This window comes from Octopus bimaculoides, chromosome 21 (genome assembly GCF_046866305.1).
Source record: "Octopus bimaculoides isolate indiv1 chromosome 21, ASM4686630v1, whole genome shotgun sequence".
Lineage (NCBI taxonomy): Eukaryota > Metazoa > Mollusca > Cephalopoda > Octopoda > Octopodidae > Octopus > Octopus bimaculoides.
This window is the reverse complement of record NC_142948.1, coordinates 39257014-39272013: the sequence shown is the minus strand read 5'-3', so window position 1 is coordinate 39272013 and position 15000 is coordinate 39257014. Positions and strand designations below refer to the sequence as shown.

The following is a 15000-nucleotide window of genomic DNA, read 5'->3' as shown; positions in this document are numbered from 1 at the left end:
CTTAGAATATAAATGCATAAAGATTGGTCGCTATTTCGCATATAATGTTGTTATTGTAGGTTTACTATTAATGCCGATACAGATGTACATAGATTTATGTGTTTCTTGTTGTAGTTTAATTTTAAAATTAGTGTTTAATCCTGCCTGTATTTGATTAAATACTATTGTACACAGGATAAATGTGTTTGAAAGTTGTGTGTTTTGGTTCTTGGTATGTTTGTTCCCAAGTAGCACTTCTTTTAGTGCTGTTGACACTGCCGGATTGAATGGTACTGCTCAGGTGTCAAAACCGTAATGATATCTGTGTGGCAGCTGATGATGGAGGTATGTTGGATTGCTGGTATGGCTGTTTGTGCATATGTGGAATAATGTTATAACACACCCTTTTGATATATAAATGTATATATACTTAATATATATATGTGATATAAGATATATTATATACATGATTACATGTAATATACAACATACTCACAGCCCTTCAAATGTATAATTTCATAAAATGCATAAATACAGACATTGTATAAAATGCCTCTTTATAGGAAGTTCATAAAATATGTAATAAAATAAATTAATAAACATGAATAAAATAACACATTTTAAATAATTTGTTTTTTAATTTTGTGAAAATATAAAAAATATATCAGAATTTATAGAAATATATAAGGAGATATAAAAATATAGAGCTATACATAGAAATAAATATTCATGCTAATTAGGAAGAAAAATTAGATGAAGAAGAACAAAGACACTTAGTTATTATTAATATAATTGTTAATGTTGTTATTTTTATTATTATTATCATTTGTTAATTTCTCATGAAAATTGTTATTAGCATTATATTGTCAAGTCAAGTGAGATCACAGTTGTGGCTGATGCTAGTATTTCATAACTGCCATGTAAAGAGCACCTATACACATACATATACATATATACGCATGCATGCATGCAACCCATAACACACATGACACCCCCCCCCCCTCATTGCCTCACCCCACATGTCACACACCCACCCACACATCCACATCTCGAACTAATGGCAATCATAATTCTATCTCATTATCTACAGAGAATTATTCAAAAAATGAAAATGCACCACTACCACCACCACAACAACAACAACAATAATAGGGCTTTTTGTGCTTGACAGTCCATAACACCATGCCCTCCCACTTAGAATCCTCAAGATTCTGAAACCTCCTCCTTCATTTTTATTTACTTAGCAATATTTTTGTTTCTATATTTATTTATTTATTTAAACTCCTTCTTGCTTTAAAAATAGAAACAAGTTATTCTAATACAACATGTATGTGTTTGTTTATTTATTTATGCATTATTGTTGTTTGCTTTTATATATTTTTGTTTACGAGGATGGTTTTTTTTTGTAATGTTTCTTTAATCCATGGACAAGAGGTAGTGTTTAAACTCTAAGATAGAAGCTGATTGCGTGTGTGTGTGTGTGTGTGTGTGTGTGTGTGTGTTAAATTGGAGTGATAATCTACATAACCTGTATATATGTGTATGTATACACACACACATAAATACATATATTCATGTGTATGTATCCATATGCACACATAAGTATACATGGATATGTATATATATATATATGTATATATACACACAATGTATATTATATGTATAATATACGTGTATATATATAAATATATACATACATACGTACATATCCATATACTTATATATCTATCACTCTCTCTCTCTTGCCCTTCTCTCGTTTCCCTTCTCTTTCTCTCTCTCTCTATATATATACATACAAATGCATATATATATATATATATATATATATATATATATAATACATATACATATGTGTGTGTGTGTGTGTGTGTGTGTGTATGCATGTATACATCCACACACACGCACACACACACAGAGGCACAATTGAACTACAGCACACACACACACACACACACACTGACATACCAGGCAGCCCATCAAAGTCAGCAATGCCTGTAATACAAATAAGAAACTGTTTCTGCCGTCAAAGTCTCTAAGTGATGCATGACAGCTTCATTAACAAGAGAGGAGACAAGGGCACAACCATCACCACCATCACCACCATCATTGCCACCACCATTACCATCATCATCGTCATTGTCGTCGTCATCACTGCCATCAACACCATAATCATCATCACCACAATCATTAACCCCCACTACCACTGCTGCCACCACCACCACCACCACCATCATCATCATCACCACTACCACTACTACTACTACCACCACCACCACCACGGCCATCGTCATGACCACCACCACCTTCCCATCATCCTCTTCATCACCATCACCCCCATCATTATCATCATTGTTGTTGTCATTACCATCATCATCATCATCATTATCATCAACGTCTACAATAACTGCAACAGCTATAACAACAACAACAGCAACAGCTCTAGAATGGTAACACTGGCACCGACATGAACTAACCATCAAAACAGGAACGCACTGGCAGCACCCATTTACCGTAGTGACAAAGCACTACTGTGGGTATGAGATGGGGCTTGTCACATATCACATGGATGTAGGTACCACTTGGAATGGTGAAGTTTACCACTGGCTCATCGTTCAGGAATCTGTAGCTTGTCTCTTTGAATTCTGGCAGTACACAAGATCCTGCAAAATATTTCAAGACACAGGATAACAAACATGATATATATATGCACACACACACACACACACACACACACACACATTGGATCATCCCATAAATAATGCAGTTTTTTTATACTTCGTTTTTATTTTTCAAAATTAAGATAAACAAAGTTCTTTTTTAATCTAAAATATTCTCTCCTTCATTTTCTACAATGTTCTTCCCTCTATCTGGTAGACTTGCATAACCCCTCTCCCAAAATTCACTTGTTCATGACAAAAAAATACTCCTCCAGTACTGTTCTGACCTTGTTTGTGGAATTCATACTTTTCCCATTCAAATGATTTTAAAGACTGCAGAATAAGTGATAATAAGATGGGGTAATGTCCGGTGAATATGGTGGGTGGGGCATCGTTTCCCATTCAAACTGCTCCAGCCTTTATAATAGACAAAGTTCTCCACTTGTCTCATTGGTGTTCCTCTAACTTGCAGAGTGCACTGGGAGGAATTTCTTGAGAAAACCAATGTCTCAAAATTCTCAACATTAAACAAACATTCCAAATATGATCCAATAGGCATCCTGCTGTACAACAATGCCTTAATAACATACTCATTTAACACATGAAGACATGGGAAAACAGATGTAAAATACATGATTAACTATATAAAAATTATACTCTGTGGCACTAATATTTCTTCCCTATAGAATCACTTGGTCTATTTATTTGATAAATAAATGTTAACCTACTTGGTTTGCATTCCAAAAGGCTTGGTATCCACTTCCCATATTGGCAAACTGACCGGATGTTATTGTTTAAAGGAATGGTTGTCTGTGGATTGCAGTGTAATTCCACTGTACTTGAGTGCAGCATTAGTCTCGAGGTTGACCCAATTAAGGTCAAAGGTGAAGAAACACTGTCATTTTTTAACTGTAGACATGAAACTGCAATGAAAACATAAAAGTGATAATTATTCTTTTCTAATTTTCGACAAGGGACTAACAAATCTGAGAGGGGAGGGGTTAATTCATTACATTGTGTATATGACTGGTATTTATTTTGTTGATCCCTGAAAGGATGAAAGGTAAAGTCAACTTCACTGGAATTTGAACTCAGAATGCTAAACATCAGAAGAAACGTCACTAAGAATTTAGTCTGACACACTAACGATTCTGCTAGCTTCCTGCCTTAAGAATAATAATAATAATAATAATAATAATAATAATAATAATAATAATCCTTTCTACTATAGGCACAAGGCCGGAAATTTTGGGGAAGGGGACGAGTCAACCCCAGTGTTCAACTGGTACCTATTTCATTGACCGCGTAAGGATGATTGCCAAAGCTGACCTCAGCAGAACTTGAACTCAGAACATAGCGAAGGGTGAAATACCGCTAAGTATTTTGCCCAGCATGCTAACGATTCTGCCAGCTTGCTGCCCTCATAATAATGATTATCCTTATTACAATAATCCATTCTAAGGCAGGGAGCTGGCAGAATCGTTAGCACACCAAGCAAAATGCTTGGCAGTATTTCACCCATCACTATGTTCTGAGTTCAAATTCCGCTGAGGTCAACTTTGCCTTTCATCCTTTCAGGGTCGATAAATTAAGTACATACATTGATAAATTAACTCAGAACATAATGATGGATGAAATACCACTAAGCATTTTTTCCAACAGAAGAATATCTAAAGTTTCAATATTTTTAGAAATGAAAAAAACGATTTTGAAAAAAATTATTGAAGTGTAATTGTGAAAGGAAAGAAATATGATTAAAAAACTAAAAGTGAAGTCTTACATGGTTGACATTCCAGGTCAGTCACAGTCCATTTCCCATTGAGACACGTCGAGGTTGTAACACCATTTTTAGATTTATATTTGCTGGGGTCACAGACTAGTTTTACAACAGTCCCATGTGGGTGTAGCTGGTCTTGGTACAAAGAGACAGATCCAATCTCTTGTCTCTTTCTGTGGTGAGTGTTTAAAACCAGGGGAGAAGTGGTGCTGTTTGTCAGAGGAATGCAGAAATCTGGAAATGAAGAAGAAGAAAGCCAAAAGTATATGTGAAGAAGATTTTGGAATAAGTTTGGTTGCCATAAAAAGTGGAGACTCTAACACTTTGGCCTTGCCCTTAAACATCCTGTCACCCATCTCTCTCTCTCTCTCTCTCTATCTCTCTCTCTCTCTCTGCCTTTTCTACACACACTGCAATGCTCTCTGCTCTTCAGAGCTGGCTGCTCTTGTGCCATCCTCACCCTGCTACAACCAACCCACTTCTCTCCCTGCTTCTCATTGCCTGTCATGCACACAAACAGCTTTCTCCGCCTCAGGGTCCAGTACTAACCTTTATGTCTAATCCTTCTTCCATAGAATGTCACCCCACCCCTGGTACTACCTCCCTCCTCATATCTTTTCTTTAGATGTTGACCTACAATACGTGAAGCAGAACTGCCATTGTCAATAAGACACAGTTGGTATTAAATAATACTTTATTATAATTAATTTAATTATAACACACACACACACACACACACACACACACACACACACACACACACACACACACACACATGCATGCACATCCAATGACAATTTCAAAGAAAATATCACCAATTTGCAACATAAGAATTAACAGAACAATCACGAAAGAGACGGATGTATAGTTTCCTATATTTGGAACCATCAAAGGAGAAAAGCATCAAAGGAATTGAGTCAAAGATTGGACAAAGATGTCCATAAATTAGCATTACAATTAGAAGCAATAAATTGTGAAAGTTGTAAAGTTAATTTATGAACATCCAATGTCTGCAGAGATAGCAGATGAAGAGAGAGTGAGACAGGCAGACAGACAGACAGAAAGAGAAGATGAGGAACATTAAAAATGGGTCGGTAGGGGTTGCCCCTTCAAATTTTAATTTTCTTTTTCGCAGAAGAACACCAAACTATTTCATCTTTTACTCACATTTTTGGCAAGCTGGAACCTCTGGTAACCATTTCCCATAGGAACAGACAATTGCCTTTGGTCCACTCAAATTATGGTTTGAATCACAGAACGTCTTGATAGCGGTACCATTTTTGATGAGTTTGTCTTGTATCTGTTTATGATTTCTATATAAGAAATATCCATTTGGTATGAATGGCAGCAAACAATATTCTACGAAAAAAAAAACAATGTGCAGTGAATAAATAGTGAAAATGAATTTTAACTTGTGTATATATGTGCATGCGTGTGTGTGAGTGCGCACATGTGTATGTAAATATGTATATATATATATCGAAGTAATGGTGCACAGCAGTGTTTATGAATAATCACAATTTAGATTAGTTGAAATATGTTTGTCACATATTTCAATGGTAACAACAACAACTATAGCGCTGACGACTGCTCCACCAACGACAATGGTTACCACAGCACCAATGGGGGGACCAACAATGACAACATGAACAGCATCAACACCTATTTCACCACTGATGATGTTCCCTGTGGCAGCATTAAAGATGCCAACCAGCACCAACAGCCACAGAAGCAGCAACATTCGAAAATACATTGGATATTCTGGGAAAAACCTTCAAGCAGTGCCTCTCCAACCACAAATCCTCATTTAGGATAGCAGAAAAACATTATGTTACATCCTTGGCCATATGGAAGATCCTAGAAAAACTAGGTCCCTACATCAATGGGAGAAAATGTTGCAGGTTGTGCATAATAGAATGGACAAGGATATTAAAGAACTCCCTCAAACTGAGAAACATCTTCAATTCCAGGATGGAAGTCTTCGGACCCTAATTACACTTCAGTGATTCTTACTGAAATCCTGAGACCTACAAGCTGACTGGGTGGATTCCAGATAGTGGTCAAAGGGAGACAATCCCTCATGGTTGATCTTAGTGGTGTGTCCATAAACTAGTCACAAGGTTGTTTCTCCCTCCATATTGAAGAGAAGTTATAGGCCACTGGTCATCAGCATCTAACAAGATGTGGATAAAGCCAAGTGCTTCATGGACGCAAAACCCTGGCTAACCCCATGAGCCAGCCATACCTATCTTTCTCTAAATACTCTTCTGCTCTATAAAGAGGAGTGTGGTTCTCTTTTGGATTTATGATTTAATGACAATATATACATATATATATTTGTGTGTGTATATATATATGTATATATATATATATATATATATATATATATATATATATGATGGGCTTCTTTCAGTTTCTAGCTACCAAAGCCACTCACAAAGCTTTAGTCAGCAAAACGCTATAGTAGAAGTCACTTGCCCAAGGTGCCACACAGTGGGACTGAACCAGGAACTATGCATTTGGGAAGCAAACTCCTTACCACACACATGCCTGTGCCTGTGTTAAATTCCTGGAAAGAAACAGGACAAAATGTGTCCTAAGGGGATAGGACCTTCACATAAAGGAAGTTAGATGAAGTCTACCAAGGAACTTATGGATTAACATGCCAATTAACATGTTATTAATTACGAAACCACTTTTCTTGATATAAAGATAAAATGTTAAAAAATAACTAGCTTGCAACCACGTGGTTTTGGGTTCAGTCCTACTGCACAGCAACTTGGGCAATTGCTTTCTACTTTGGCACTGGGGCCCAACCAATGCCTTGTGAGACAGAAAACATGTGGAAGCCCATCACGTATATATGCTTATGCGTGTGTGTGTGTGTCTTTGTATTTGTCTACCTCACATCCCACTCCTTGACAACCAGTGTTGGTTTGTTTATGTTCCCCATCACTTTGCAGTTCAGCAAAAAAGGAGCAATCAAATAAGTGCTAGACGTTTTTTTTTAAAATCAATAAATACTTGGGTCGGTTTATTGAAGTAAAAACACTTAAAGGCAATGCTCCAGTATGACCACAATCCAATGACTGAAACAAGGAAAGGATAAAAAAAATAAAATATTTGATTTCAATATAACAGAAGAATTTAAAAAGAAATACTTGGTATGCAGCTTGGTTCGTCGGGCTGCCATCTTCCTCGCTGGCATGTAACATTGGTGATGCCATTCTTGGGAATGAAACCATTTTCACAGATTACTTTAGTTTTGGTACCAGGAATCCAAGAAAGCTGTCCACCATTTCCGATTTTGTCAAATGTGCCATTAGTTAGCTTTTTTAAAGGTTTACAACTCTCTGGAATATAAATTGAATATGTACATGTACACATACCGATATCAGATTTTGGCACAAGGCCAGCAATTAGGTGGACTTAGCATTTTGATCATATTCTAATGACCCTGCTAATTCCCTGATTTAAACATCAACATAAAATCAATTTACAACAATTACTTACTTTCTACACAAGAAATATTTTCAATGTTCTTGAATTCTCCATATTTACAAGAAGTGAAATAAAACTTTGTTGTTTCGTAACCATTTTCACATTTGGCATAAATGGTTTGACCGTGTTCCATCTCAGTACCAGATTGGATTCTGCCAAGTAAAGGGGTATGGTAATGCCCATTGTTCAACTCTGGAACTTTGCAAGGATCTAGAAAAGGAAATAAAATATAATACACATATATAAATATACACATACTTACATACATACATATATATATATATATATATATATATATATATATATATACATACATATATATATACATAAAAGATGTACTCACTCTTTGACAGACGATTACTAATGTATTGTTTTTTTGTTTTTTTTCAGATGAAATGCTGCTAAGCATTTCTCCCAGAATGCTAACGATTCTGCCTGTTCACCGCCTAATAATAATAATAATAGTAATAATAACAATAATAATAATGCTGATAAAACTAATAACCCCATACAAGATAACAACAGCTGCTTATTTGTTGTGGAAGAAAAATTAGCTTACAATAAGTCTGCTGCTTAAATTATTTTGGTTTCAGATTTTCCATATCAAATGAATTTTCTCATTAATTACTTTGTCACACAATATACAGAAGTTTTATTTTGAAAATAAATATTTAGTTAGCTTTGACGAGACATCCAGAAGTTGATGACACTTGCCATAACATCAGCACAAAAATTGGAATGAATTCCTCTGATGGTGGCAGGACAGTTCTAAGAGATTAAATCAACTTTAAAATATATTTACTGTAAATTTTTGACTGTTGTGCTTAGAGATTGCATTTGCAAAGTGTGTGTGTGTGTGGGGGGGGGTTTAGCTGGTCAATTACTTTCATATCCTGAAAATCCTCAAATCTCCAAGGTTATCACTTAGATATTTAGTAATGTGGCAAAGTGTATTAATAATTGCTGTCCATACCAGCAACGGACAACAGATATTAAATGATGATGATGATGATGTATGCATGTATGTATGCTGTGTGTGTTCAGTTAGATGTACTACTACTACTACTACTACTACTACTACTACTACTACTACTACTACTACAACAGTATAAGTTAGAGCTCCACATAAGTCTTTATTATCCAGTTAGCATACAGTGATAGTGGTTAGTCTATCACTGAACTTGACAATATTAATAGTTACGATATACAGAACAGCGTTAGGAAGGGCATCCAGCTGTAGAAACTCTGCCAAATCAGACTGGAGCCTGGTGTTGCCATCCGGTTTCACCAGTCCTCAGTCAAATCGTCCAACCCATGCTAGCATGGAAAGCGGACGTTAAACGATGATGATGATGATGATGAGAACACACAAGCATAAATTATTAGTTCCTACGTATAGTTCACTGCTGGAGTTATTTGGAATTCAGCATTGGGTGTCCCAAGTGCATTCGGATGCATAAGTGCCATGGGTCACCAAGGAAACACTTTTATTGCATTCTGTTATTGAGATTTAAAATATGAAATCAATCCGATGATGAGATAATTTATGATTATTTTGGAACTGAAGTTGAAAGAAAGCAAATGGAGTGGGGAATGTCAATATAGATGTGTGTGAGTGTGTATCTGTGTGTACTTCTTTGTCTTGACATTGGGTGGTAGTTGTAAATGAGTGTCATTGTCATACAAGCGGTGTCATGTGTATGAAATCATGTTTGGTCATGGAGAAATATTACCTTACTTAGAAACAGGTGAGGTTAGGCACAGGAAGGGTGTCCAGTTTTAGAAAATCTGCCTCAGCAAATTCTGCCTGACCTGTGCAAGCATGAAAAGGTACACCTATGCACATGTGTGTGCATGCAGAAGGAGTGGGGAGGGTGTATGCATGTGTGTGCACGTGTATATCTCTGCACATGTGTATATGCGTGTGCAAATCTGTGTTTCTCTATGTGTGTGTATGCATAAGTGTACACTTTACAGGTAACTTACTTGGTCTACATTTAGGAATAAATGGAATCCATTTATCCTGAAGACATATAACGTTGGTGATATTGTCTGCTGGTTCATGGGTTCCTTCATTACATGCAATAGTCATCTCCTCAATTCCTTCAACAACATCCACAGATACCGTCATATATTTGCTGTTTCTTAACTTCCGACAGCCAACTAGAAGACATACAAAGAGAAGAGCAAGAAAGAAATGATATTATCAGAAGACAAAACAAAGTCAAATATATATATAAATATATAAATAATTTTCAGTTCCTTTTTTGATCATTCCAAGTGTTCCTATAATTACTGGTATTGTAACCATCTTGAGATGCCACATCTTTTCGATTGTGATTAACAAATCTTTATATTTTCTGAGCTTATCAAATTCTTTTGCCGAGATATTATGGTCACAGGGTTTGCTCACGTCAATCAATAAACAAACTTTATTGCTGCTGTCTTTCACAACAATATCTGGTTAATTTGCCTTGATGGACCGGTCTGTACATACTGGGAAGTCCCAAAGAATATTTACAGCCTCAGAGTGGTGCTTGTACCATTTGTCAGCAGTTTTGATCTTATAATACCAACACATTATCCAATGTAGATATTGGCCAACTCTGTCATGACTTGATTTGTACTCTACAGGTGCTAAAACCTTACATCCAGAGATTATGTGGTCAACTGTTTCTATCACATCATTGCAGTATCGACATTTTGGGTCAACACCATTTTTCATCACATTGGCTTGATAGTTCTGGGTCAATAAGCTCTGATCTTGGGCAGCCAAGATAAAGCCTTCAGTCTATGCCTTTAGCCCTGAGCTCCGTAGCCATTGATGGGTGTGCTTCTGGTCTACATCAGCTTGTTTGCCACGGGCCACATATTTGCTATGCAGAGGTTTTTGTTCCCAGCCAATTGTTCAAATGCATTTTGCTTTGCTATTGATTTCACCTTCTTTGCAACTACATTTGCTGCACTTCCCTCATGCTATTCAACCTGAGTATTATCATGGATAAACTCACTAGCAGATTTTTTGCTCTCCTTCTTGTGGTTTCCAATGAGCTTTAGCATCCTATTATTATTATTATTATTATTATTATTATTATTGCCTTTGCACAGCTTCTAACACTGGAGATGCACTACGGTGACAGCTGTTCCCTACCAGTGAACTAAGGTAACACCTCTTATTTTTTGAGCACCTTCCAGAGTATTTGAGCGGTTCCAAGCAGTGCTGTTTTCTGCAAGTGCTCCACCCTTATTGCAGCCCCTATTTGTTCAATGTACTTTTCAAGATTTTTGCTCACTGTTCCCAGGGCTCCAACAATTATTATCATTATTATTATTTTCTCTTTATCACAGGTTTTGTTGGAGCTCCTGGAGTCTTGCATGCGTAGCGGGCTTACTACCTGCAGCCTACGGTACCATGCTGTTCTTTGTTTTCAGCTTTCTAATACTTTCCTGATTATTCTGGCCGTGCCAAGGAAGCAAACCTTTTGTAACAGTTCTACTGGGCACTCTATCCCAATTTCCTTTATATTCCTCTTGATGCCTTCTGATACTGTTCCCAAGGACCCTACAATAATTGGCATTATCTTCACCTTTAGTTTCCATAGCTAGGCTATTTCATACTTATGGGAGTTGTATCTATCCATCTTTTCGCCTTCCTTCTTGACTATTTGTGGGTCAAAGGGACAAGCAACATCAACTATATAGCAATTATCGAGTAGGAGTTAAGACAATTACATTGACCCCCAAAGCTCAACTAATACTTATTTTAATGAGCCTGAAAGAATGAAAGGTAAAATTGACCTCAGTGGAATTTGAACTTAGAATGTATGGATGAAATGCTGCAATCATTTTGATCAGCATGCTAACAATTCTGTCAGGTCACCACCTTTATTATCCACATAATACCACACACACACACACACACACACACAATTAAAAAGTCAATAAAAGAAAACGAAGAAAAATTAAAAAGATGCTTGGTTCGTTTTATTTGTATAACAATTGGAAAAGTAATGCAAATTAAAAGGTGAAAAAATATAAGAGTATAAAAGGAACCACCTCAACCAACAAAATAACCCCAAAAAGATATTCTACATACATATATATATGTTTCGATATAACAATATTTAAGAATCATCAGTAATTATAACATTAAAAGATGCAATTATCTATTTATTGTTAGATCTCTTCAGGAAAAATAAGTGTATTGTAGTCTTCAGTTACGAAATAACTTAATTAAATTGAGGACAATGTTCAGGTATTTTCAAATGTTAACAAACTCACTTTAAAAGACGCATAATTTACGAGCTTAGAAATTTATCGTTTAAAATTTAGCTAATATTGAACATTAAAAGGCTACTAAAACACCAAATCCACCTGAAAAGAAAATATAGTGTAGTGTGTTGGGCAAGTGTGGATTTCTTTTTCAATTCTAATACAAATAAATCAAACCAAGCATCTTTTTTAATTGTTTTCCTACATTTTCTTTTATTGATTTTTTAATTCTATGAGACTGTTTATATACATATGTATTGATGATCTCAATATCAATATATTTGGTTAAACCCAGTTGGCATCAAGGTTGTTTTTAACAATCACTTACGTGGATATTTCTTCCTCAAATTCTGTATATATATATATATATATATATATATATATATATATATATATATATATATATATATATATATATGTATGTATATATATGTATGTATATGTATATATATATATGTATGTATATGTATATATATATATGTATGTATATCTATATATGTGTGTGTGTGTGTGTGTGTATGTGTGTTTGTGTGTGTATATATATATATATATATATATATATACACACACACACACACACACATGCATGTGTGTGTGTGCATAAGTGTGTTTATGTGTGTATGTTCATGTGTGTGTGTTTGTGTATACATCCCTGTATAGATACATACTATAAGTATATATTCAATTTAATCCTTTAGCATTTAAACTGGCTACACCTGGCAAAAATACCGTTGCAGTCACATGTTGAAACCAGCCAGATCTACACTCTCACACCTACCCTACAACATTAATCTGAAAAGAAGCAATCTCATCAAAAATATCTCAAAGCTATGAAATAATGCACGACTCATTCAAAACAATGTAAATAAATAAATATTATATTCGACATTATATAAGCTATAAGGAAATGGAATGCTTTGGCAGTCAATTACATTCCTGTTGCGAAGAATATATTTCAGCCATTGACTTCATTGCCTCTAAATAAGGAATTGTATTTTCTGCTCCTAAGAAAAGCAGTTTGAAATTACATGCTGCTGTAGATCTGAGGCTTGATAAGACTTTATTTGATGGAGTCAGTTAATTTTTATTGATATGAGCTTATGTATAAGTGTGTCAGAAGGTGTAGGTATATGTGTGTGTGTGTATCTTATATATATCTATGTTTGTGTGTGTGTATGTGTATACACACACACACACATATATACACAATTGTAGTGTGGAAGGTGTTTATAAGCCATTTAAGAACACACAAAAACCGTTAGATTCACTTCAACATTTAAATTTAATTTACCAAAATATTTTCAGCTCATTGAAACCGTGGTCTTTCACTGACAAAATTCCGTGCCGTCAGTGAACAGGTTGTGGTCTCAAAGCGATGAAAATATTTTGGCAAATTAAATTTAAATGTTGAAGTGAATCTAATGGTTTTTGTGTGTTTTTAAATGACTTATAAACACCTTCCACACTGCAATTGTTTTTGTTTCAGCATACGATCTCAGATCAGGTCACTTGCTATGCAAGTACATCTCCATAATATATATATATATATACATACATACATACACACATACACACACATTCACACATACATAGCACACACAAGTATAAACATATCTGCATGTTGCTGCAAGTGCATTATTTTAAATATATATAATTTCATTATACAGTTCATACGATATTCATGTTTAATTTGATTTTAAAGCAAACTGCCACAAGCCCTTGTGTATAAATAATAGACAATGATGATGATGATGATGACTAATAAATAAACATCTGATCTTTTGTTAGTGAAAATTTAGTTCTTAATAAAATAAAAAGAAGTTAGCCTTTGTCTGTAACACTCATAAACACAATTGAAATAGCAAACTGTTTTTATAGTTAGTTCGGGTGGGTGCTGATGTACTAAATGGTGTATGCAAGATTTTTTGACTGAAAAAGAATATAGAATATGTATATATATATGTATATGTATGTACATACGTATGTATGTGTGTATGTATGAATGTATGTATGTATGTATGTATATATATATATATATACACACACATATATATATATATGTATATACACATAAGACAAATGCATATATATATATATACACATATATTTATATATATATATAAATATATAATATATATGTGTGTATATATATATATATATATATATATATATATATATATATATGTGTGTGTGTGTGTGTGTGTGTGTGTATGTGTGTGTGGGTGCTGAAACGTTCCTGGCTTTGGGTAAAAGAAAATACAGGAGGATCAGTTGATTATGATTTTATCCAATATATTCCCTTCTCAGATTGACACATTATATATAGCAGTCCTTCAGTTTTTCTAAGCCCTGTGAAAGAAGTGGGAAGTTTGGGCCTCCAGCCAGGTCTTTCATGGTACCCTTAAATTCAGGACCATTTCAGCAGCCCCTTGTATATCTTTTACCTTTTGCTTGTTCCAATCATTTAACTGTGGCCATGTTGGGGTGTCATCTGTGTGTGTGTGTGTGTGTGTGTGTGTGTGTGTGTGCGCACATGTGCATGTGTGTGCGTGTGTGTGTATGTGTGTGTGTGTGTCTGTATATATAAAGTAGTGGAGGCAATCTTTTTTAAAAAATGAAGGATTAATTTCACAAAAACTTCATTTTCTTGCTGGTTCTAACTATTTGTAAGTCAAATTCTTACTCTTTTAAACAAATATGATTCTTTCATTAAATCAATAAAAAAATTATTATTTAATTAATCAATTTATTTTTCATTTATATATTTTTTATTTTATTTATGCTGTCTTTTTCTTGTTTGTTTTTTTTTGTATT

At 34.8% G+C, this 15000-nt stretch overlaps 1 protein-coding gene across 1 annotated transcript in view; it reads right to left on the bottom strand.

Annotated features, from left to right (window-relative positions):
• Positions 1-15000, bottom strand: part of LOC106867295 (complement factor H) — a 45031-nt gene that overhangs the window by 7895 nt on the left and 22136 nt on the right. The window contains exons 13-19 of the mRNA XM_089338943.1: positions 9901-10077; positions 7927-8124; positions 7575-7766; positions 5581-5910; positions 4417-4647; positions 3365-3559; positions 2454-2639 (exon numbers count right to left, since the gene is read on the bottom strand). Coding sequence (XP_089195069.1) covers positions 2454-2639; positions 3365-3559; positions 4417-4647; positions 5581-5910; positions 7575-7766; positions 7927-8124; positions 9901-10077 — 1509 coding nt within the window. The remainder of the gene's footprint in view (positions 1-2453; positions 2640-3364; positions 3560-4416; positions 4648-5580; positions 5911-7574; positions 7767-7926; positions 8125-9900; positions 10078-15000) is intronic.